Source organism: Acartia tonsa, chromosome 15 (genome assembly GCF_053477335.1).
Source record: "Acartia tonsa isolate MP-2025a chromosome 15, ASM5347733v1, whole genome shotgun sequence".
NCBI lineage: Eukaryota > Metazoa > Arthropoda > Copepoda > Calanoida > Acartiidae > Acartia > Acartia tonsa.
The window spans coordinates 16,687,250-16,714,097 of NC_137274.1; the positions used below are offsets into that span (position 1 = coordinate 16,687,250).

General features: G+C 31.9%; 1 protein-coding gene across 2 annotated transcripts in view; it reads right to left on the reverse strand.

The window, feature by feature from the left end:
• Window positions 1-1,177: 1,177 nt before the first annotated feature.
• The window catches only part of LOC145307340 (uncharacterized), a 28,384-nt gene continuing 2,713 nt past the window's right edge, over window positions 1,178-26,848 (reverse strand). Inside the window, exons 4-29 of one of the 2 annotated variants that reach the window (XM_080149718.1) lie at window positions 26,548-26,646; window positions 26,145-26,243; window positions 25,575-25,673; window positions 25,044-25,142; window positions 24,735-24,833; window positions 24,432-24,530; window positions 23,514-23,612; window positions 23,216-23,305; window positions 22,381-22,479; window positions 21,766-21,864; window positions 21,106-21,204; window positions 20,270-20,368; window positions 19,098-19,196; window positions 18,829-18,927; window positions 18,568-18,666; window positions 18,306-18,404; window positions 18,047-18,136; window positions 16,295-16,393; window positions 11,680-11,778; window positions 11,414-11,515; window positions 11,166-11,264; window positions 2,833-2,931; window positions 2,571-2,669; window positions 2,222-2,320; window positions 1,716-1,820; window positions 1,178-1,233 (exon numbers count right to left, since the gene is read on the reverse strand). In XM_080149718.1, the coding sequence (XP_080005844.1) occupies window positions 1,205-1,233; window positions 1,716-1,820; window positions 2,222-2,320; window positions 2,571-2,669; window positions 2,833-2,931; window positions 11,166-11,264; window positions 11,414-11,515; window positions 11,680-11,778; window positions 16,295-16,393; window positions 18,047-18,136; window positions 18,306-18,404; window positions 18,568-18,666; window positions 18,829-18,927; window positions 19,098-19,196; window positions 20,270-20,368; window positions 21,106-21,204; window positions 21,766-21,864; window positions 22,381-22,479; window positions 23,216-23,305; window positions 23,514-23,612; window positions 24,432-24,530; window positions 24,735-24,833; window positions 25,044-25,142; window positions 25,575-25,673; window positions 26,145-26,243; window positions 26,548-26,646 (2,495 nt within the window). In that variant the 3' untranslated portion in view covers window positions 1,178-1,204. The remainder of the gene's footprint in view (window positions 1,234-1,715; window positions 1,821-2,221; window positions 2,321-2,570; window positions 2,670-2,832; window positions 2,932-11,165; window positions 11,265-11,413; window positions 11,516-11,679; window positions 11,779-16,294; window positions 16,394-18,046; window positions 18,137-18,305; window positions 18,405-18,567; window positions 18,667-18,828; window positions 18,928-19,097; window positions 19,197-20,269; window positions 20,369-21,105; window positions 21,205-21,765; window positions 21,865-22,380; window positions 22,480-23,215; window positions 23,306-23,513; window positions 23,613-24,431; window positions 24,531-24,734; window positions 24,834-25,043; window positions 25,143-25,574; window positions 25,674-26,144; window positions 26,244-26,547; window positions 26,647-26,848) is intronic. The other variant, XM_080149719.1, reaches the window with a different exon arrangement.

Consider the following 26,848-nt stretch of genomic DNA (forward strand, 5'->3'; position numbering starts at 1 on the left):
TTGTAACTGACAGACAAAGTAAATTAAAAGAAGCTAAGCTTAAACAAAATTAAAATTATAAGTAAAAAAACTTTAAAATCTAAATATTCTTATTTTGAAAATCATGAATCATACAATAATAAATTTTTATATAAAAAAGGCACAGTTTTTTGTTTTAAATCCAGATAATAAATCATTGTAGGTAATCATTCTGTTGACCCAAATCAGTTCTGTTCTGAAATAATTGTTATATTAATTAATCAAAAATATATTGGAATTAATAACAGATATAAGATTTAAACAAATGGACAGGAAAAATTCAGATAGATAAAAGAAGCTAAAAATTAGAAAAGGTTTTTTGTCTGTTCATTATAATTTTCAGATTAGATAATTTGAGATAGGCAAATATATATAAATATATGTTTAGATAAATAAAAATATATATTGATATAAAGGTAAACATCTCCTGCCTTATAAATTTAAACAGTTATAGGTTTAAAATTAAGGATTATATGAGAGATATATTACTTATATAGTCCCCAGATTATAAGATAACAAGTATGACAACATGTATAAAAGCATAGCCCTGAAACGGTAGGACAAACAAACATAAATACTTGTAGAGTATCAGAGTTGAATAAGCAGAATATAAATGAATATAAAGTCAAAACAAAACTATATATAGATTTATTTTTGTCTAAATAAAGAAAAAGAACAAACTGTTAGAGACATACCAAGCCAAATTATAGAAAAGCTACACTTTTGAAAAGGTAATTACTAGATGTATATACAGATAAGTAAATAAATGGATATATAGATGTTCAGGTAAGTTAGTATATGGAAATTAATGGACTCCCTTCTTTTTAATTCATCTCATTTGTACTTTGAAGGCACTAATATAGCTAACTCTATTGTTCTTTGAAATTTTGAAAGTATTTATATCAAAGTTTATTGAGGATTATATTATAAGATATTAGATAATAAGCCAAGTATACAATTACAATATATACAGATAGTAAATCAATAAATAGACAGATATATAGGTAAGTTGGTATAAAATAATTAATGGTCTCCTTTTTTAAAATTTATTACACATATGATAAGAGGAGTGATCTGTGCTCCCTAGGCACTTTAAGTGAAAGCAATAATATAGCTAACTCTTTTGTTTTTTAAACTTTTCAGAATTTATATTGTTTTACCTTGTTATATTGTTGTTATTCTGACTTTATTCAATTTCACTTCCTTTCTTAGCTCCTAAAAAAAGGTTTTAACTTTTTAAATCTTTTTAAATGTATTTTTTTGCAATGAATTGTTAATGATAACATCTGGTGGCAGTGTTTTTAAAGGGGGGGGAAAGAAAAAAACCACAAAATCATCATATAAAATGATAAACTAAAATAGCCCTAAACCATCCTAGGAATTTTCAACTCAATTAGTTCAGTGGTTATCAAAGGACAAATCAAAAACTTTATTACTTGTTTGTCTTTATGACCAAGATTCCCCCCACCCCCCTGTTCCTCATTTTTGTAATAAGGGTGGATAAAACCACCATTACCTCTGTTCTGCATGCCTATTGAATAAACTAATGACTATTTTTTTCAATAAATTCATTATTTTCTGAACCCAGCCCCTAAGAACCCTCCCCCATCCTTAATCTATTTCATTAAAAGTGACCAATAGAAAAAATCATGAAAATCTGAATGAAAGGATAGCTATACTTATAATTATAGGCTTACCATTTTCTCTAAGTATATCTGCTATTTCTCTCTTTCTTTTCATTGTTTCTTCAGTGTCCCAATCCAAAGGATTTTCTTGAAGAGCCTCATCCAGAGCTGTGTTCCCTATGATATTTATTGATTATCTAATATTACACTATATTAACCCTGTCAAAATTTTGTCAAGTTAAATGATAATAGTCAAGTAGTCATAATATGATTACAATCATTATCATTTCTCTTTCTATGTTTATCCTACTTTCTATCTTAATTAATTTATATATCTATATATCTATCCATCTATCTGTCTATCTATCTATCTATCTATCTATCTATCTATCTATCTATCTATCTATCTATCTATCTATATATATATCTATCTATCTATCTATCTATCTATCTATCTATCTATCTATCTATCTATCTATCTATCTATCTATCTATCTATCTATCTATCTATTTACTATCTACCTAACTATTTATCTATCTATCTATTCCTATAGACACAACTAAAAAATAAAACTTACCATCATAATCTCTTTCTTTAAGATCAGCACCTTTCTCCAGTAAATACTGTACCACATGGAGATGTCCTCCATATGAAGCAGTCAACAATGGTGTAGTACCTGAATTTAATGATAATCATTATTATTTCTGTTTCAATATTTATCAGCCTATTAGTCTTAATGCCTGTTTATCTATCTATCATTCTATTTATATAACTATCTAATAATTATCAAAACATCTATTCATTAAAATATCTATTGTTTATTAATATATATATCTATCTATAAAGCTACCTATTTACTATCAAAATATCTATCTATATTTAATCAGTAAATATAACTTATAATAAAAATAAATAATAAAACTAACCATTATTATCTCTTTCTTTAATATCAGCTCCTTTCTCCACTAAATATTGTACCACAGGGAGATGTCCTCCATATGAGGCAGCCAATAATGGTGTAGCACCTGAATATAATTATAATCATTATCATTTCTGTTTCAATATTTGTCAGCATATCATTTATGTATATCCCTATTTTTATTGTTATTAATCTATCTATGTATCTATTATATTTTTATCTATTTATCCATATTTAATTAGTGAACACACCTAAATAATAAAACTTACCAACATTATTTCTCTCTTTAAGATCAGCACCAGCCTCCACTAAATATTGTACCACAGGGAGATATCCTCCATATGAGGCATGTAACAAAGGTGTATAACCTGAATATAATTATTATTTGTGTTTCAATATATATCCTACTTTCTATCTTTATTAACCCATTAGTGCCGAGCGCCACTTTTATGGGCTTAGATGTACTTGTCAATAAACATTAGATTTCACGAAAAAAATCAGCGACTTTACTATAAAAACAAAAAAGTTAGAAGGGGTATTTTGAATTTTCATGATTTTCAAATTTTGTTGAGCTATACCGGCAAACGGAAGTAAGCTAAACTGCCTGCTCCAGGGGGAAATGAAAGCCAGGGTAGTAGAGGGGGGATTCATACTGAGAATGATGCAATTATGAAGCCGGAAACCGTTTTTTTTTCATTTTTCAGAACCGGGTTTTAATGCCCGGTTTGGCACTAATGGGTTAATTTATCTATCTATATATCTATCTATCTATCTGTCTATCTATACATCTATCTATCTATCTATCTATCTAGTACCTTTTTATCTCTTTTAATATAGCTATCTAACTATATTTGTCTCTGTCTATCTTTCTATCTATCTATCTATCTATCTATCTATCTATCTATCTATCTATCTATCTATCTATCTATCTACCTATCTAACTATCTATCTATATATCTATCTATATCTCTATCTATTTATCTATATAACTATCTATCTATATATCTATATTTTATATATTGTAATACAATTTTTTAAAAATCCTCTAAAACATTTAAAAAATTTAAACCTGTAACAAGCCAATTTCAACAAAAACTGAGAGATGATTGTAAAAAAGTAAAAGACAGCAAAGAAATCATAGTGAGTGCAGATAAAACTTCAAACCTGTATGAAATTTCTGTGGCCAAGTAAAATCAACTACTTAAAAATAATATCACCAACAATTATAAGAAGTGTGATGCCAACAACATTGATGAAGCTAACATGGAAGCAGCTGAGATAGCAACTGAACTTGGGTTTGCTGATAGAATCAAAGTTCTAGCCAAATCTTCCAGCTATGTAACCGTTAAAGATCATAAAAATAGCTTTCCTGGACGTGTAAAATGCAGATTGATCAATCCAGTGGTCCACAACATCAATAATCTGCAGCATCATCATCAGGTTTACTTCAGGAACAAAAGGTGCTTCATACACAGCAGCAGCTTGCCCGTCAGCTACACTTTCATGGAGAAGGGTGCTATGGGGTTGATCTAACCCCTCTGACCGGCACCCTGACAGCTTCTCTTTCCTGGGACACTCTGCATACCTGTGGCCCTTATTTAAGCATAGCTGACAGGCTCCGATTTTCTTCACAAACTTCTTACGTTCAGGTACAGGCAGATTCTCAAACTTAGGACACTTATACAAATAGTGTTCTTGGTTACAACCATCAAAAGTACAAGCAGGCTGCTTCTTCTTTCCTTTACCAGAACTGGCCTGCTTACTCACGGCCGTGGCAGCCTCGGCAGCTTTGCCCTTACGCTTAGTAGGCGTCTCTAATCCAGAGATGCCGCTCATTAACATGGCGCCTCTCTGTTGTTCCAAGATCTCCAGCAACTTGGACACATTTTGGGTATCCATCAGCTGTCTGGTCCTGGACAAATGATCCAAGTAAATCCACTGAGCTGCGTGAGTAGAGATCTGCTGCAACTGCAGCCTCAACTCCTTATCCTTCATAACCCGTTCTGATGATAAAAGCATCTGAAGATAGGATTCATCATATGTCGACGTAAGCTTTATGAAATTCTCCTTAAAACTTACGTAAGACGTTTCATGGCCATCGAAAGATGGCAACAGTTTCTCGTCCAGCCGGCCCATATATGTTGATGGCTGGCCGGTAAACATCTGATTACCATACGGCGGAATCAAGTTGGGATCCACCATGCCAGAAATGTCAGGTGATGCAGGCTCTGGTTTAGCCCTTAACAATATACTCATCATAACAGTCATATCATCAATAAGTTTATCTGGCAACCTTTGATTAAATGACAGAACGGCTGCGGCTTACAGTGGCTGAGGCTGAAGAAAACATAAGCCTTGGGACTAATTCTAAGGCTTAAGCTTAATTAAGCCGCGCGGCTAATTCTAAGGCTTAAGCTTAATTAAGCTGCGCGGCTAATTCTAAGGCTTAAGCTTAATTAAGCCGCGCGGCTGAGGCTGTAGTTTAATATAAATAGGTACCCAAAATTCAAACTGAAACCCAAAGTTTTATACTGGTACCCAAAATTTATACTGGTAACCCAAAGTTTTATACTGGTACTCAAAGTTTTATACTGGTATCCAAAATTTATACTGGTACCCAAAGTTTTATACTGGTACCCAAAGTTTTATAGTGGTACCTAAATTTTTATTCTGGTATTCGGTTACATTTGTCCTAAAAATAATTGTCTTCAAAATGCTTATCATATGTACACTTGAAATAAATGTATTTGTCATAAAAACTTACCTCTTATGAAAAATGTTTTTATTACAAACGTGCTTTTTATTACAATTATTAATGTGATAAGTATAATTTTTATGACAAATCACATAATCTTAATGAAAGTGTACTTATGAAGTTATGACAAGTGATATATTGACAAAAATTACTAAACTATGGGTAAAAATGTTCTTATCTTAAATATTGATGCAGATAGGGGACTCAAACCCATAAACTCCCCATCAAACAAGCAGAGATGAAACAACTCAGCCTTATCTCCAGGGTGTTTATGTGTAAGAATATATTATAATCTACTAAAAACACTGAGAATAATTTTGTTTATATAGTCCATATTATGATTATGGGGAATAATTTTTTTATTTATTTTTTATAGTATTATCCTTTGTGGACTTGAGGCAGCGCATGTTTTATAATTTTACTTTTCCTTAATTGGCTAATGAATGGGAGTTCTAGTCCCTTCAAAAACAAATTGAAAAAATATAGCTTTTTTCTAAGTTTTTAAGTTACTGTTGTTTAATACACAAATTTAAAAAACTGTTTTTGCCATTTTTCAGCAAAATCTCCAAAAGTGAAAATTATATTTTGTGTTTAGGTTGATTCGATCTAGTATCCTCGGGATATGATTTTAAAAGTAAAAGAATAATGTAAAGTTTAAGCATTGTGCTACAATGCTGAAACTATCTAATTTTCAAATTTAACCCATTAGTGCCGAGCGCCACTTTTATGGGCCGATCGAGCGGAAAATCTCAGGGAAGCTTTATAATGGTCAAAACGGAATTCTAATTTTTTTGTTTTGCTCGTTTGGCGTGCACAGGAAAGTTGCAAAAAAAAACGGTTCGGCCTGGCCAAAAATACCAACCAGGCATTTGGACCCGTTTTGGGCGGTTTCCCCGGGCATTAAAACCCGGTTTTGTAGTAAAAACCCGTTTTTTTTTACCAAAAATCGAAAAATGTAATTTTTGAACGCCCAAAGTGAGATGAACACTTTTTAGAACTTTAATATGATCCGTAATTGAAAACTACACAACCTCATGTAATATATAGAGCTACAAGTAATATATGAAGCGATTTATTTCAAATTTAGTGTTTTGGCTATAGGTACCACCCTTTTTGGTTAACAAAACCCGGTTTAAAAGACACACACTACAAAAAAAGAACATATAAAATTTGGGTGTTACATTTCAGAAAACGAGCATAAAACTATTGGGTGACACATACTAGGGTTATTAGGGTGGCTCAAACCCTTACTAGTGACGTAAACTGTTATTTTTATTGGTTGAAAAGTTAAAACTGGGTAATAAAAACTGGTAATTAAAACTGTCGGGTATTTATGGCCAAGCTGAACCATGTCATAATAGGGCGTAAAAAAATGATAAAAAAAACATATAAAAAATGATAATTTGAATAAAACAAATTCACAAATAGATGTACTTGTCAATAAACATTAGATTTCACAAAAAAAATCAGCGACTTTACTATAAAAACAAAAAAGTTAGAAGGGGTATTTTGAATTTTCATGATTTTCAAATTTTGTTGAGCTATACCAGCAAACGGAAGTAAGCTAAACTGCCTGCTCCAGGGGGAAATGAAAGCCAGGGTAGTAGAGGGGGGATTCATACTGAGAATGATGCAATTATGAAGCCGAAAACCTTTTTTTTTTCATTTTTCGGAACCAGGTTTTAATTAAAATCTTGTTTTCTCTCTTTTAACACATTTGAAAATCTTATTAACAATATCATCAACTCAACTTATTTAAAATCTTAACCCTTTACAGTCGGGCCCCTAGCCGCACCTTAATCGGTTGGGGGGGGGGGGGGCGTTCAACGCCCCCCCTTATTATCTCAGTTCCTATTAGAGCTAGAGGGCTAAATTTTTTTGTGCAAGTCCCTTGTTTGATAATGAATTTCCGACCTTTTATAAGTTTAAGTCGATTTTCGCTTCCTTCACCCTTTTATTTAACAACCTTTGTTTTTAGGTCTTTTTTTACTTAAAAATTTCAAACGGCTGTAATTTTCTTATTTTTGAAGCTAGAAGAAAATTTTTTTTCCAGAAAATGTTTAACTTTATGTAAATTTTACATTTGAAATATCAAAATATAAATTTCAGCGGCCGCAGCTGTACTTGGCAGCTGCCAGCCGCCGCAGTCGGCGGAAAAACGGCGGGGGATCTTCATGAAATTTTAATACGTTATGTAGACATGTCAGAAAAGCTTAAGTTTAAAATTTGAAGTCTCTAAGTCAAAAATTGCGGCCACAGGAGACTTTTAAAGATTTCTGGAGACCTGGAGGATCAGGACCTGCAGGATCATACCTGGAACCTGAAAGTGACTTGAACACCTGTATTTCATATAAGGATGTACTACTAGAGGATTTTTCAGTATTTTGGTATGATAAAATGCTTTGTTTTAGTCAAAAAAAATATTTTTGCTCTTTACCTGGATGACCCTGCCAGGTTTGCTGGCATCCTGTGCCCGCCAGGATGGAGATATTCAAAAAATTCCAACTCTAAGTTATGTGTCATACCCATACTTAAAAAGTCAAGCAGTTTGGGCTCTTTATCTTTCACACACAGAAAATGAGATAGAAAAAACCGGATGGGGGGGCGTTCAACGCCCCCCCCCCCCCCCGACCGTTAAGGGTTAATATTGTAATAGGTATTTATCGCATCGTATTATAGACAGTATTCTGCTGATAGTAAATTTTAAAAAAAATATAAGATTAATTCCGGTTTTGTTAGCTCAAATGGGCCACAGGTATGAGCTGATAAAACTGGTATAATATTAGCATTTTTCATTTAATTATTCGTAGAAAATTGTCCAGAATATTATACGATACATCATTTTTTCAGTATGGCATAGAGCCGGTTCTAATCCACCGGATATTGATCGGTGGCGAATCATATTATGCCAAGAGTTGATAGTTTCTATTTAGTAAATTTTAATAAAATTCTTACAATAAAGTAACAAGATGTCCGTTTGTTTTTGTCTGTACCACAGTATCTCGCTAACCACTGAACCGATCGTGTTCTCCATAACAGGGTAGCTTCTCATAGGTAGCTGGAAGGTTTATAACTTTTTTGGAGAATGGTACCACTACTCTCCAAAGAAAAATGGCCCCTAAAAAATTACCCCCCAACCCAAAAAAGATTTAATTTTAAAAACTAAAATAAACAATAGGGTTATGGTGGGTTAACCATCCCTCCTCATCCCCCCCCCCATTTTTTTTTTACTTTTAAAAAAATCAAAATATAAAAAAATTGATTTTTGGATTCAACCTCCCATCCTCAAGTGCCCCTAGAAGCCTTTAGGGGCATAGCCGCTAGTTAAAGATAAAATTACAAAAATATTTTAATAGTATAGTCCCTTTCGTTGCAACAGCTCTTAAGGGGCAATTCTTCGTATTTTAACAGTAGTTTTTCTCCTATTTCTAGACCCGGCAGGGGGCTCTAACCCTGTGGGGCCAATTGCCTAACCCTGTGGGGCAATCACCTAACCCAATATAACCTAACCTAACCTAAAATAACCTATCAAAAGCCATTTCAAAATATAACGAATCGCCCCTTAAGGGACTAACATTTTTAAAAAATATATATTTTTCTAAAAATTATAGTAGGGAGGTCATTTTTTGATTAAGGGAATGTCCGATCCCAACCCTAAAATTAGCGTAAAACCACCCAAAGACCATATATATATTTTCTGAGAAAGACAACCTTGTCAGTTCAACGGTTACTGAGATCTTAAGCTTCAGACAGTCAAATAAAAATAAAAATTAAGCCCCGCAGCTGAATTGACGGCTGAGGCTTGTAACAAATTTAGCAGCTGCGGATGTGGCTGGGACTTACAATATCTAAGCCGTGTGGCTGGGTTAAAGCTGCGGCTGAATTCTAAAATTCAAGCTGCGGCTGAGGCTGCGGCTCAATCAAAACTTTGCAGCTGCGGCTGAGGCTTACTTGAAGCCGCGCAGCTGTGTGCGGCTGCAGCTTTAAATAATTAACAGCCGCGCGGCTGAGTGTGGCTGAGGCTTGATCAACTAGAAGCCGCGGGGCTGATTGCGGCTGAGGCTTAGAGTGGCGTTGGCTGAATGAGGCTTAGTGCGGCTGAGGCTTATTGTGGCTGAATTGGAGTTTTGTGGCTGAGGCTTACAGTGGCTGAGGCTTACAGTGGCTAATATTTTCTTTAAGCCGCGTTGCTGCGACTAAGGCTGAGGCTTATTGGGTGGCTGAGAAAGCCGCGCGGCTGATTTTGAGGCTTCTTTTAAGCCGCGCGGCTGATGGTGGCTTCAGCTGAGGCTGCGGCTGTGGCTTCCGAACCCTGCATATAATTCATCACCAGCCAAGTCCATGAGGCTTTTAATGGATCTAAGCTCCTCAATAGCTTCTAAAGTCTTTTGCAATAACTTTTTTGTGCTGTAACAAGATCACCATATATATCACACAAGTCCTCCTCACCCTGGATCACAATATCATGGCCGATTAAGCCGTTCACAACACGCTCACAATTACTATGTCCTGCAAAAGGAAACATTCCTTCTCAAGATTAACGTCAAGATCTGCATTTGTTGTTACTATCTGCATCACTTTATTTGACTCAACACTTAAATCGTCCACTAATTTTGGCAATCTCTGCTTAAGGAGAGCTAACTCGGTTAATTTTGGCGGCATATTGTCACTTTAACTAGCACTGATTACAATTATGGTAATGTCTAAAGTTCTTCAATAAATCCTGCACATTGAATAGCAACACTATCAATTGCACTCGTTCATCAGCTGATGGACTGGATTCTAAGTTTCATTGTCGCGGAATGCAGTCATGCATGGCCGTCCGCAAGATCTTAAGCTCAGATAGAGCAGACATCCTCTTACTTCCCCAGTGTACAATTAGACAGAATTACTAATGAGTATTTATTGAATACCATAAAACTTATTTGCCTGAAATAAATAAATAAAATTAATACATAATTTTAATATCAAATCAAAATATAATAAGCTTCGAAGAAAAAATAACTTTTTTAAAAATCATTATGTAAGGTTGGATGATTTCAAAAATTAAGACAAAGAGTAAAATATCAAAATCTAATTAAATACATATAAAAACATAATAGAAATATATTTAGAATAATTTAGATAGATTCATTATAAATGTATTTTAAAATGTTTGCATATAAAAATAATTCAGTTTAAATTGGTCTTTTCATTGAAAATTAAAGAAAAATAATTGCTATTTCTTTTAAACCAAAATTAACATTCAAAATTCAAATTCACAGTTGCCGCGAAAAGAATTCTTACCTAGTCTTTGCACACGTCAAGCCAGGAGGCATACGAGGGAATTTGTAGCACAGCTAACACACATTTTCAAAGCAAAACATGAGTTTTCATAACCAAAGATGGCACTTGCACAAAAGTATAAACAATAATGGCTTGTTATTATTTTTAAGCGCGTCTCCAGGGACGTATGCCGCGTCAAAATATAACAGCAAAGGTGGTCTTCACTTATTTTGAGTTAGGAAAGATGGTTTTAATTGGACCGATTTCAACAAGGAAACATACATACATAGTTACCAAGACAGAATTACTGAGTAGAGAGATAGATAGAGATAGAGATAGAGAAAGAGAGGGATAGAGAGAAAGAGAGAGAGAGATAAAGTTGAAAGGAAAATTTACATATGCATAAGATTGATAAATAGATAGATAGTTAGATAGAGAGATATATAGATAGATAAATAGATATTAAGATTGATAAACAGATATATATTTATATATATATATGTATATAGATACATATATATAGATAGATAGAACTGTTACTAAAGATATACAAATATAATATAATAATATTATGTAACTAACCATCATTATCTTTATAGTTGACATCGGCTCCATGCTCTAGAAGTAGTTTGACTACTCCTGTGTTTCCACCCAGTGCTGCCCTCATAAGACTTGTCCTTCCTAGATATAAATATATTAGTTACATTGTATATTATTTTGTGTAGAGTACAGTTATAGATATACAGAGAGAGGTATACAGATAAATGGATATAAAGATAGATACATAGAATATACTAAAGATACAAATATAGTATAATATTATAACTAACCATCATTATCTTTATAGTTGACATGAGCTCCATGATCTAGAAGTATTTTGACTATTTCTGTATTTCTATTATTCCCTGCTGCAACCATAAGACTTGTGTCTCCTAGATATAAATATATTAGTTACATTATATATTCTTTAGTTCAGAGTACAGTTATAGATATACAGAGAGAGGTGTACAGAGGTAGATATTTTGACTAAAGATATATAGATAGATAGAATATACTAAAGATACACTATATAGTAAAATAATATTATGTAACTAACCCTTATTATCTTTATGGTTGACATCGGCTCCATATTCTAGAAGTATTCTGATTACTTCTGTGTATTCATAATCTGCTGCCTCCATAAGACTTGTCCATCCTAGATTTAAATATATTAGTTACATTACATATTCTTTAGTTCAGAGTACAGTTATAGATATACAGAGAGAGGTATACAGAAATTGATAGATAGAATATACTAAATATACAATATATACAATGCGTTTAAAAAAAAACTGCGTTTTCCGGTTTTGGGAAACAACCAGTAGGAGTATGAAAAAAATAATTATGTATTCTTATTCTCTATAAAAATATGGATTAATTTTATGAAAGGTGTTTATTTATTACTCTAAAAACAACGGCGCATTTTAGAGTTGATTAATTCTAAAAAGCATGAAGGATAATTTTTTCGGTCAGTTTTTAAGGCTTTTTATATTGTTTTATAAAAAAATACTATTCCTATCTGTCTAAAATGATAAACAAACATATTTTATTTTCATTTCAATTTTTATTCAACTTATTTACAGGTTTACTGAAACATAAAACACATTTTTTTATCATAGACAAAATATCACAAATATCATATCAAATACTTTGTTATTATCAAGACAGGACTATTTTTCAAAGCATTTTCCACCCATATCAATGCACATATCAGCTCGTGTTTGAATATCCAACACTGCTCTATAACACATTGCAGGATCAAGCTGCCGCTCATGTGCAAGGTTTTCTGGCCGCCCTCGTCGTTTTGCAGAGTACATGCAGACATTCTGCGAATTAACATGCCCATTTAAATCAAAAGAGGCTTTGTCTGAGAACAACATGTTTCTCATCTCTTGAACAGATTTTCTCTCAATCTATTCACTGAAACTAACACGTCTAGGAAAATCTGTGTCCAATAACCGCTGGGTTCTAACAGCTTTATAAGGATGATATTCTATTTCCTTAGCAATTCTGTGCCAGCTTGCTGGACTAATTCCAAGTCTGTTTCGACGGCATGAATTTATTGGAGAATGGTCATGTTCAATGTTTTTTAATTCTTTTTTAGAATCCGCATCCATCAAACGGCGAGCTCTCCGCTTGTTTCTCTCTGTCACTGCTGTGCGCTTACGGCCACTAAAAGTGCGCCCTGGAGATTTCTTACTGTTACAATTATGCATAGTCCAATTAGATAATTGTTTCTTCATAATATTTCTCACTGTATTTTTTTATGGTGGTCGCGATGTAGGAAATCTTTCCATATATCCTTGTAGAAGATCTGGCCAAAAGTTTTTTTTCCTTTCACTTAATTTAGAGTATTCAAGTAAAAGAAAAGTCCTTTGTTCTGGAGTAAACTGTTCACGTATCATTGTTGATAGTTTTAAGATGTAATCAAAACTGAATATAATATTATATCCCCCCCCCCCCCTCCAACACCTCCAACCCTCCAACACCCAAGGGCCTAATGTTGCACAATTCCGGTCAAAATTCAAAATCTTTGCCCACTTTTGGCATCTAATTGAACTGGAACTACTTAAAGTGATCACGAATTTAATTTTTCAAAATGCATTTTCGTTTACCTTTTTTATATTTTAAGTAATTTTCAAAGAATTATGCCTTAAAAGTTCAATTAAGTTAGAAAAAAATCTGTTTAAAATGCCGAGAGTATTTCCACATGAAAATAATGTTAAAATCTGAGCAACAATTAAACTAAGAGAAAATAAGCCATTTCTTCGCTTGCAGATAAAAACAAAAAAATTGATACTTATAAAATATTTTTGTAATATGTCTCTATTAATATTTATCTTTGAACTTTCTCTAAAATGTAATGAAAAAGTTTGGTTTATTTTATAAAATCATTAGCCAAATACCGCTTTGTTTATGCAGGTATAGTGACAAAAGAAAAATTGTTTAAATCTGTAGAAAGAATGATATTTAAGAATTGAAATGTTCAAATAGAATAAACAAATATTATTTGCTGCACATATTCAACATAAAATATATCGTGTTTCTATAGTATTTACATAAAAATAAGCATTTATCATCATAAAATAATCCTCGTAATGTGTTGAATTTAATTAAATACCTGTCATTATACGCCCACACACGCCCGCAGCCTAACACACACACACACACACTCACTCACTTACATTGGCCATTCTCGTGTTTCCCTCTTGCATTCTCCATCCCCCCTCCTTTTCTTTCTTTGGTACAAATGGTACCAACGGATTTTGTTAAGTTATAGTATAGAAACCAGACATTACTGAATATTGTAAAAGTCGCAGTCCCTTCAGTGTATTTTAAGTTGTAAGTTTGGACCAGTACGGGAAAATTTCAATAGCTATAAAAAGTAAATAATTTTATTCCCATAACTTAAAAAACATGTTATTTTATTTAATTTTTTTGTATAGGTTTATTGCTAACTGACTTGATTTATTACCTCAGGAACCATCTTTACATTGCGTTTAGGATTAAGATAAAAGCCTTGCTTTAATTAATGTACATCCATAAATAACAGATTAATATTAAAAGAATATAATTTGTGTGCTCTTTATCTTATTCCATGTTTTGAAGTATTAAACAATCAAGTTCTGTGGAGTCCATATGTATGTTTGTGTGTGTGTATTTTATTCAACCTGGCTGTACTCAGAAAACGCTTATAGCAAAAACCTTCAATTAATTCATGTTTTAACCCTTACAGATCGGGGGGGGGGGGGGGGGGGGGGTCATATTGACCCCCCCCTCTGTTTTTTCAATGTCATTTTATTTGTAGGTAAGGTAGAGAGTTGTGACTTCATGACTTTTTAATTCAAAGTCGGTTAGGTGGAACCAAATTTAGAAAAAAAATTCTAAATAAATCTTAATTTCTACATTATGACTTTTATTTATAAGGTAAAAACCTAAATTTTTTTGGTGAATACTTAGATATCAATGACCTTCTGAGAAAAGTGGTGTTATGACCGTTTGACCGCTCCCTGACCGACTTTATGACCGATTTTATATATAATGAATATCGTGGCTTCTATTACAGCTAGAGGCCTAAAATTTTTTTTGGTAAATCCTTGAGCAACAGTAAACAGATAAAAATATTAATTGGCGCCGCCAACCGCCGTTTTACCACCGTAACCGCCGAAAATGGCGGTTTCCATTATTTGCCATTTTTCGGCGATGATCTGAAAAAGTAATTTTTTTGTTATGAAAAATAAAAGTTCGTCCTAAAATTTGGTCATCCTAGCTGCAAAATTGGCCGCTCTACAGCTGTTTTAATATTTAGCGGCTTGCCGCTAAAAAGCGGCTAAGGAGTGGTCTGACCACTATGACTAGAAAAAGTAATTTTCTTTCAAAATACACATGAACCACCAGAAAAAATTTTTATGTCTCTAACTGTAACAGAAGCCGAGATAGATGGGGGGGTCAATATGACCCCCCCCCTAACTATTAAGGTGGGAATAGGGGCCCGATCTGTAAGGGTTAAAGATTGTTTCTTTTAAATATCTTTTATAGATTTTATCTAAAGTAAAAACTTTAAAATCCCCCAATTATGTGGGGGCCTAATCGTATTTTTAGCTCTGCAGTATGATGAAGCTTTTTTAGCAAGTAGTAAATATTGAGATAGGATGAGGGTGTTTGTGAACAATCGACAACTATAAATCAGCTGACCTTATACACATATTTGGTAATATCTTTTCGATTATCGGTAGAAATTGTTTAATCTCCCCGTAAAAAGAAATTACAAACTTTTTTGGTTAGTTTAATGTGTATGTAACAAAAGAATTTATTCTACTCTAAATTTGCAAGTAAACTTCAACAAAAAATTGTTATTTGTCGATTTTGATAGGTTTTAAGATATGTATAATAAAACTCAAAATACAACGATGTTTTCAAGGGAATAAATACGTTTTTTTTAAGTTTGATTTATTTTTAAATGGGAAGTATTTAAGACTTAATTCTCAAAATAGTACTCTTAAAAAACATTAATCAGTGACATATATCAACTTTTTTCCAACTTCGTGAACAATTTAACGGACATTTATAATCCACCCCTCCCCCCTTCAAATACGGATCAAATACATCAACATTTAAGCTATTAATTTGTAGGTTGCACTTTTAAGTAAATAAAACAAACTGCTGTAACTTTTTGTTTTTAAAGATAACTTCTAAAGATAAAAAGTATTTTAATTTTTGTGTTATAATCTAAAATACTATAAAGAGTTAGTCACCTAAAGTTTGTTCAACCAAGAGAAACGAGAAATATTGCAATTTGTAAGGATCTAAAAAGCGTTTTTCAGAGAAAAAAAAGGGAAATAATGACAAAAAATTAAACATGCACTTTCATTTAACCATTTACCATATTATTAATGGGATTTTAAAACTTTTTTCTAAAAAATTTACAAGTTATTTCAATCAAATTGATATATCAAATTTAACATCAAGCATTTTTCTCCTACATGTACCTATCAGAAAAGCCGTATTTTTAGAGATATTAAAAAACACCTTAAGCAAATCTGGTGTACATTTATACATAGAATATGGACCTATAATCATTTTTTTCATATTCCTACTGGTTGTTTCCCAAAACCGGAAAACGCAGTTTTTTTTTAAACGCCCTGTAAGTGGTATAATTGTATGCAACTAACCTCTATTATCTATATGGTTGACATCAGCTTCATGTTTTAGAAGTAGTCTGACTGTTTCTAAGTTTCCACTCCTTACTGCATGAATAAGAATTGACTCACCTAGATATACATATATTAGTTACATTAGCTCAGAGTAGAATTAGAGATATACAGAAATAGATAGAATATTCTAAAGATACACTATATAGTATAATTGGTAGTGCTAATAGGGCGCTTGGCCAAAGGCTGGTATTTGGCTGATGCTCTCCCATGAGTACTGCTTAAAATTATAAAACTTCAATAAATACCCACAAGTATTCTCAACATCAGTTTCAATGTAGAATGCTCTGTGCTTTATTCTCACAATATAATACATATTTATGAATCTGTGGCAAACTCATAAATACCCACGCGAAGTATTATAGTGCTTTGGTATAAAAATAAAGGTTGGTTTTGGTGTTTGATCTGTATGGTATAAGTACAGTAAAGAAAGAAAACAATTTACATAATTTGTTGTATTTACAGTTAAATCAGGCATATATTTAAAGTTACACGATAGCAATAGTAGATTTAAGTATATCTCAGAGTTACTACAAATATAATAGTGAAAGAGGTTTAAGTAGTGTAGGATGAGAAGTGCCTAAGTCCAAGTCATAGCTGTGCATATAGTTGGGCCTCTGACATAAGTCATATGCACTGTAAGATATATAAGTTTTCCGGAATTTTAAAGTTAGGGGGAGATTTGAAATCTGCATCAAATTTTAAGGATTTTTTATAAAATTCGTTTTTTCTATAATTCTTTATCTAAAAGCGGAAATGCAATTTAAGTTAATCAATTTTGGCATCTGTGATTGGTGGATTTAAAAAATCTGCACTCTGATTTGATGGCGTACATCATTCAACCAATTAGAGCGCAGGTAGTTTAATATCCACCTATCCTATTGGTCAAAATTAATTAACTTAAAATGCATTTCCGCTTTTAGATAAAGAATTATACACAAAACGAATTTTATAAAAAATCCTTAAAATTTGATGCAGATTTCAAATTTCCCCCTAACATTAAAATTCCTGAAAACTTATATATCTTAATGCACAGTTCATGCCAAGTACAAAGTACAAAGATACCTAAATTTAAACTAAACAATGCATGCTAAATAAACAAAGCCATATTACCTTTTAAGCCAGGAAGGAGAGAAGAACCAAAAGGTTACAGAGTTATTTATTAACTAAAGCTTTGAGACTTTTACAAGCTATAAAGAAAACTAAAATAATTGGTTTTGAGGGTTGTCTGTTCCAAGACTGTGTTTGTATGTTAGCATAAGCATAAAATGTCTTTGGCTGTTTGGACAAGAAAGTTATATGGAAAAAGGGGCTTAAATATGGCTTTTACATAATTGTAATCAAATAGATAATATACAATAGATATATAATCAGATATAGATATATAACAATGATAAATTACATTAGATGTGCCTACATGGTCCATATATGCAAGTATATTGCTTAAAAAATAGGCCTGAAAAGGCTTGAAAACTGCCTATTTCTTGGCTTTGATGGATATGACTTTCATCTTGGTAATTAGAGTGTAAATCCAATCTAATGAGATGATGTTTGCGTGTCAAGGTGAGTGTGCGTATGTCATAACATTATGAATATACATATTAAGACTTCTCCTATATTTGGAGCATAGCTTTTAATCAAAAGAAGTGTACACATGTTCAATTTAGTTGAAACTTAGATGTAGCATCTACATAATATTTTTATGTAACTAACCATTATTATTGACATCAGCTCCATGTTCTAGAAGTATTCTGACAATTTCTGTGTTTCCAAAAACTGCTGCATGCATAAGACATGTCCAACCTAGATATAAATATATTTGTTACCCTACATATTCTTTAGTTCAGATTACAGTTACAGATATACAGAGAGTGGTATACAGAAATAGATAGATATGTAAATGAATATATAGATAGTTAGATAAAATATACTAAAGATATACTATATATTAAAAAAATACTATGTAACTAACCATCATTATCTTTAATGTTGACATCGGCTCCATATTCTAGAAGTATTCTGACTACTTCTGTTTTTCCACTGCTTGCTGCAACAATAAGACTGGTAGCTCCTAGGTATAAATATATTAGATACATTATTCTTTAGTTCAGAGTATAGTTATATATATACAGAGACAGATGTACAGATAGATATATAGATAAATGGATATATAGATAGATAAATAGAATATACTAAAGATATACTATATAGTAGAATAATACTATGTAACTAACCATCATTATCTTTAATGTTGACATCAACTCCATATTCTAAAAGTATTCTGACTATTTCTGTGTTTCCACCCAGTGCTGCCCTCATAAGACTTGTACATCCTAGATATAAATGTATTAGTTACATTGTATATTCTTTAGTTCAGAGGACAGTTATAGATATACAGAGAGAGGTGTACACTGTACAGAGATAGATATTTAGACTATAGATAGATAGAATATACTAAACATACAAATATATTATAATAATATTGTTTAACTAACCATCATTATCTTTATAGTTGACATCAGCTTGATGTTCTAGAAGTAGTCTGACTGTTTCTGTGTGTCCATTCCTTACTGCAAGATGAAGACTTGTCTTACCTAGATATGAATATATATTAGTTCATTATATATTCTCTAGTACAGAGTATAGTTAGATATACAGAGAGAGGTATAATAATAGATAGATAGATAGATAATTGGATAAATAGATAGCTGGATAGAATATACTAAAGATATACTATATAGTAAAATAATATTATATAACTAACCATCATTTGCTTTATAATTCACATTGGCTCCATGTTGTAGAAGTAGTTTGACTACTTCTGTGTTTCCATCCTCTGCTGCCCTCATAAGACTTGTCCATCCTAGATATAAATGTATCAGTTACATTATATATTCTTTAGTTCAGAGTACAGTTATAGATATACAGAGAGAGGTATACAGATAAATGGATATAAAGATAAAGATAAATATAATATACTAAATATACAATATATAAATATAGTTTAATAATATTATATTGTAACTAACCATTATGAGCTTTATGGTTGACATCGGCTCCATAGTCTAGAAGTAGACTGACTGTTTCTGTGTTATATAACTATATTAGTTACATTATATATTCTTTGGTTCCGAGTACAGAGCTAGTTCTTTAAATCATTTTAGTGGTGAGCCAGATCGGGGTGAGCCAAATTTTCAATTGAGCCGAAAGTTGGCTCACCCCAATCTCACCACTAAAATAATTTAAAGATCCAGCTCAGTTTAAGAAATACAGACAATAGAGAAAAGGGTGTAATCAATAAAGCTCATTCAAAAGAACATAATTTTTTAATCTAATAAGAAGAGCAGAGATATAGGAGTAAGACAATGAAATTAATTTCACCCTAATCAACCCTCACAATTCAAACTAAATATTAAAGATAAAATCTAAAAAAGTTTTTGTAATATTACTGTCATATTCTTAACTAGTCTTACAATCTAAGCTACTATATAATTGTATAATATACTATTCTATGATAATATTGCTAGAGTGTTAAAATATACTGCATAGTCACATTTTAATTTAGTTAATATATAATTTTTTTATCTTATTAATTTTAGTACCTATTTATCCCTTCAACAAATCTCAATTACACCCTCCCCAATCACTAAGTATAACCCTATTTTGGATAGTGGACAAAATAATGCCACCTCTCCCAGTCATACGCAGTCATGCGATAAGTTGGAAGGGTGATGCAAATTTCAGATCTCTGTTTTCGTATTTGATTTACTATTTTTTTTCTAAAAGATAAAAGCAATGCTTGCAAGATTATTTAATACGCCATAAAGATAAATTCTTCTCAAATCACAAAAACTAAGATCTGAAATTTGCATCACCCTTACAACCTGAGGCATGACCGCTTATGACCAGGAGACGTGGCATTTTTTAAAATCTTACCATAATCATCCATGGCATTAATATCAGCTTTATTTTCTAATAAAAACTTTACTACATCAGTGTTTCCATTATCTGCTGCATACATAAGACTTGTCCATCCTAAATTCCAAAAGATTATATTTAAAATATATTGTGCTCAAATGCCAGGTCCAACAACCAAGGATAACTAATGGGAGCCAAATGTCTCCTTTTTGTCAGAGAAGTTCTAAATGTACATGGTAATTTGTTGCACCAGTTTATGGGCCAAGACATTTCCCCTACTCTAACTAATAATGTTGCACACCTGAATAGGCACATATTTAGAAATATCTTTGAACCAATTAATATCCGCTTGATTTGAACCAGTTCTGAGCCATACTGAAAAATCCTGTGTCCTATTGCATTATATCTAGTTTTCTACAAAATAAAAATGTACAGTCATAAGATTAAGACCAGTTTATCAAATCCCTTTGTTAAGAACATTTTTATATCCAAGATGTTTATAATACAATAAGATAAACAAATATTATATTTTTGAAAACTAAAACTTATGAACATTTCAATATTATACATTAGGATAAAAGTTAACAATATAGTTGTTTCTTGTATCCTATTATAAAAAGCTTTTCGCAAATATAAAAATGTACAATTTTGATATTAAAACCAGTTTTGTTAGTTATGAGACGCCGTAGGTACAGGCTAATAAAAAAAGGTTTTAATATTATGATTGTACATTTTTATATTCATAGAAAACTGGATATAATACGATACGATACATGATTTTTCAGTATGGCTTGGAACTGTTTCTAATCCAGCAGATATTAATCAGTTTCAAAGCCATACTGGAAAAAACTTACCTGCCATATTCTTATCATTCACATTAGCTCCATGGTTGATAAGGATCTTTACAATTGCCAAATGTCCTTCACGAGCAGTTACCATTAATGGAGTCCATCCTTTATAGAGATACAAAATTTTCAGGGCATTTTCAGTAATTATTATGACTATTTTTAATTTACTATATTTTTTATCTCAATTTCTGTGTGTTAAAGATAGAGGGCCATAACTGAGTGAACTTTTAAATATGGGTATAAGACATAACTAAAAGTTGGAATTTTTTGATTATCTCCATCCTAGCGGGCACAGGATGACATCAAACCTGGCAGGATCATCCAGGAAAAGAGCAAAAATATTTTTTGACTTGAGCAAAGCAATTTATGCTAATAAAATACTAAAATATTCTCTAGTCTCCAGAAATCTTTAAAAGGCTCCTGTGACCGCAATTTTTGACTTCAAATTAAAACAAAGGTTGTGAAATAAAAGAGTACAGGAAGCGAAATTTAACTTCACACACTTATAGTCAGAAATTTATTATCAAACAGGAAACATGCAAAAAAAAACTTTTAGCTCCTAGCTCTAATAGGACCTGAGATAATAAAGGGGGTGTTGAACGCCCCTACTGACCGATTAAGGTGCAGAAAGGGGCCTGACCATTAAGGGTTAATCTTCAAACTTACCATCTTCATTCTTATCATTAACATGAGCTCCATGCTGTATTAGCTCTTCAACAATATCTTCATGTCCATTCTTAGCAGCAAGAATCAATGGAGTATTTCCTAAAAATGTATATAAGATATGGATTTCAGTTTATGAGTTACAAGAAGAATAATTGGGTATTGTCAGTTTCTTAACATGTGTTTTATTTTATATTCACAGCAGCTTTTCTCCATTTTTTAGACTCAGCAGGGCAATCATTAACATTTACCCAACATAAAATGTGACTAAATGATGTCATAACACCAACAATACCTAATTATTCCTCTAACAAAACTTTGGGGACTAGTGCAATAGACAGCCATTTGTCCTCATCCTTCCTGTTTAATAGCTAAATAATGTTTCCTGTATTGCTTTGAAATGGATTAATATCCAGTGTATTAGAATGGGTTTTCATACTGGAAAATTATGTATAGCATCATATTAAATCCAGTTTTCTATTGATATAAAAATGTACAATAATAAGATTAAAACCATTTTTTTAGCTCCATAATGCCAAATTATACATTTTATATTTGCAGAATGGTATTCATAATACAATGTAAGAAATAACTATTAAGATATTATTTAGAACATACCATAATTGTAATTAGCATTGATATCTGCTTCATGTTGTAGAAGTAGTTTTACTATTTCTAAATTCCCTTTCTCAGCTGCAATGATAAGACTTGTAGCACCTAAACATATATTTTATTTCAGTTAAAATTATCTTAAAGGGATTGAGCATCAAAAAACTGAAAAACTGAATAGAAACACAATTTCTAAGAACCAGTAGCTATCCAACAAAAAGAGTCCTCTTGACAAAAATATTAAGGAGCTATGATTTTATTTAGCTACTTTTAGCAAAGATAAAATGGAAAACCACAGAAAATCTGATCATTTTTTAATATTTTATTGTTTCTAGGGATTTTTTTAACTATTATGGTTTTATTTAATGCAGAGAAAGCTGTCTTTTACTGTTTTATCCTCTATTTGAGACGTTATAAATGAGATGGTGTTAAGGTTTGATAATCAGATGAGAATTTTTTTGTGCTTAGCCTCTTTAATAAAACTTAAACAAACTTAATTATTAGCTTGTATAACTACTTCAATTTATAAAACCAATAAATTTAGAGAAAACATATGTACTTTGGTTACTAATACATATATCTGAATTAATTTAGGCATTTCCCCCAAATTTGTTTTGCCCACTTAGGGCCATGGTTTAATGTCCTTAGTTTGAAAAAAATAAGGTTTATTTTAAACTAAAAACTTTTATTTTTACCCCCACCACTAAAGTAATGTACGGGTGGGGGGGGGGGGGGGTACAAATTGCTTTTCCCCCACAATCAAAATGTAAATTTTTTTTGGATTAAAAAATCCAGATGTTTTACCCCTTTTATAATAAAAAGCTTGGACGACATTCTTGCCTACCTCTATAGTTTTTCTCTTCAATATTGACTCCAGCATCCAATAACTTCTTTACAAGACCAGTAGATCCACTTTCTGCTGCTTCTAATAAATCTAAACAAAATTTATCTTGGAAACAAATTTAAAAAATGATAAATAGATTGATAATGAAAAGTATCCCAAAGTAGGGAATAGAATAAATATAAATACAGAAACTATTTACAAACAGAGAAATTAACATTGTAAATAAATTGTTTCTAACAGACAGACAAACATTTTAATGTACAGAGTAGCTTCATCCACTAATAAATATGCAACTAACCAGCAGTATTTTTTGAAATGATATCTTCTCCATGTTCTATTAAAATTTTTAATGCATCAATGTTTTCATCTCTTGCTGCCAAAACAAGACTTGTCATTCCTAGACAAAATAGTTACTTCTTGCATCATATTATAAACAGCTTTCTGCAGATATAAAATGTACAATTATAAGATTTAAATCAGGTTCCGTAGCCCCGAGATGCCAAATGCATGTGCTCATAAAATGGGTTTTAATCTCATAATTATACAATATACATCTTCATATTGGTAAAAAACTGGATATATTTGAAACCATGCTAGACATAATTTTTCAGTATGGCTGAAAACCAGTTTTTATCCACAGGATATTAATCAGTTTTTAAGTGTTACGGGAAATATATATAATTCCTCCTGGTACTGATCCACAAGGTTCTAGGAAGAACGCAGGAGTCCCAAACCTCGGAGTGGACAATCGCAGGAGTGATAAAATATTAATTTAATTAAGTATTTCTATACAGATTAGGTTAGGATAAGAAATGAATGTACAAAAAGACCCCCCACAGGGGTTTGACATTGAAAAAATCTATTATATGGTCTAAAATAGGTTAGGTTAAGTGTCCACTCTGACATTTGGGACTCCTGCGTTTGTCCTAGGACAATCCTCAAGGCTGCAGGTAACTCTGGTGCCAATGTCTGAAATACTATGTTCACCAGACACCTATCTTCAATCATACACTTCAGACTAAGTTTTAATTTCTCCTACACAATGCCTATTGAAGGTACTGTTGCTAATTATCTGGGAAACTGTACTGTTGGATCAGTTAGAAAACAACTCCAACCTAGGGATGGACTTTATCTTCAACAGTGCCACCATGGTCACTAGGTATTTAATAAATCCATCTTTAGTTCTCCACCTAGAATACATAAATAAGTAACTAACCTGCTTTATTCTTTGACTTGATATCTGCTCCATGTTCTAGTAGAATCTTCACAACATCAGTGGATTTAAACATTACTGCCCAAATAAGACTGGTCATTCCTAGGCATAAATATACTGGATAATTTAAAATTGATAGTTATCGTCCTAGATAACCTGCTCATCTTTGGAAAGATAAAAAATGATAAAACAAAGGATTATCTATCTCTTTTTTAGGGGATTTCTTTCCCACTCCTCCTCTCCTCGTACCACGTTTTTATGATGTAAGAATTTTATTAAAATCTAAAATGCTATTAAAAAACTAACCTTCAATATCCTTTGAATTAACATTAGCTCCATGTTCCAACAGTATTTTAACCACATCAGTTCTTCCCTTGCTCGCAGCATGGATTAGACTGTTCCTGCCTAGACAAAAAAATAAGAATGTCATTGTCCAGTTTACAGAGAAAAAATATAACAGTTTGAATTATATGTTTTAGAATTTCAAATGCATAGAATTGTGATGTAATAGTGAGACAATTACATTGATGGATAGATATATTGTAAATAGATAGATAGATGAGTACATGCATATATAGATGAATAGAAAGTTGGGTGTATAAACTACTAATGTACCATTATTGTCCTTTGCGCTAATATCAGCTCCATGTTCTAACAATATTTTCACCACGTCAGTGTTTCCATTCTTCGCTGCCAAAATAAGACTAGTCATTCCTAGACATAAATGTACACTTTAAAATTTGATGGTTTTGAAGACCTATATGAACAAGTATGAAAATATTGTATTTCTTTACCCTGAAAGAGACATTTTAAGAAAAAGGCCTATAGATGAAAATAATTTTTAATAATATCATTGTGTACCTAGCCAGTGATATCTTTTAAATTCAAATCAGCTCCATGAAGATATAATGATATATGACACATTTCTGTTTAGGACCTTTTTTGTCTGCTAACAAATAGCTTTCTGCTCTTTTGTAGCAACTTGGCTGTGTTAATATTCCCAATGTTATTGGTTGATTTCTTAATTGAAAGTTTGAACAGGGAAACATTGAACTCCATCCTCCTCTATTTTTTTACTCAAATGGTAAGACTAAGAAAAATATAGAAAATAATCAACACGATATTATATTGGACAAAAAAACTTACCTAATTTATTCTTATCATTTACATAAGCTCCAAGGTTGATGAGGTTCTTTACAATTTCTCCATGTCCTTCACGAGCAGCTGCCATCAAGGGAGTCCATCCTTTACAATAACACAATTGCTTAAATCTTTGTAGTAATTGTTATGATTTCAAAATAAGGTTTTTGCTAATAAATTTTTCTGTTGAATTGGAAGCGTCAAATGGTTTAATGACAAAGGCAATAAAATTTATTCATACATGATACTTAATTTAGTACTAGTAACTGTGCACCTGGCATTTATAAAAGGTGTAGGGAAATAAGATAAACAGCACAAACCCACTCCAGAGCTGGATCTTTAATTCACAACGATGCCACTGCTGTATAAATGTTTGTAATTATCCAGCTCTGGAACTATGTAAATGGAAAACACAAAGGATTTATTATTTATCAAAATCAAAAAAAAACCTACTACTTTAAATGATAGAATAGATGGTTGATAGATTATAAGAAACAACGAAATCAAGCATCAGTTGGTAGAAAAATATTTTTTTACTATGGTTATTAAATTAAGTACTTTAGCCTATAAACTCACCATCTACATTCTTATCATTAACATGAGCTCCATGTTGTATTAGCTCTTCAACAATATCTTCATGTCCATTCTTAGCAGCAAGAATCAATGGAGTGTTTCCTAAAAATATTTCTTAATGAAACCTTTGTTTTAATTTAAATTGTTGGCAAAAAATGTCATGATTCTAAAAGGCCTCCCCTTACGATAAAATTGGTAGAAGAAAGGTCCAAAAGGAAACCAAGGATAACCAATATAAGGTATAACCTAGAAGCAAAATTAGTCTAATATAATATTGGGAGGGCAGATGTAGAGGTTGTAAGCTCTACTATGTGTTGACCCTCAACAACAGCTGAAATTTTGCATAGGTTACATGATTTTTTTTCTAATTAATTTTGTTGTTGGTAAAAGCTGATTTAGAATATACCATAGTTGTAATTTGCATTGACATTTGCTTCTCTCTGCAAAAGTAACTTCACTACTTCCAAATTTCCTTTCTGAGCTGCAATGATAAGACTTGTAGCACCTAGAAAATTATATTTCTGATATTTATTCTCGTATACAAAGCCCTTTATAGTGCATACTAGTGCCCCTAGAGGCACTTGAAAAGGTGGGAGCTGAATTTTATAACCCATTTTTTTATTTCTATATAAAAAAGGTGATTTCTCTAGGGATGGTGGTGGTACCCTCCCCCCAAATAGTTATCAACCTATGAGAAGGTATTTTTT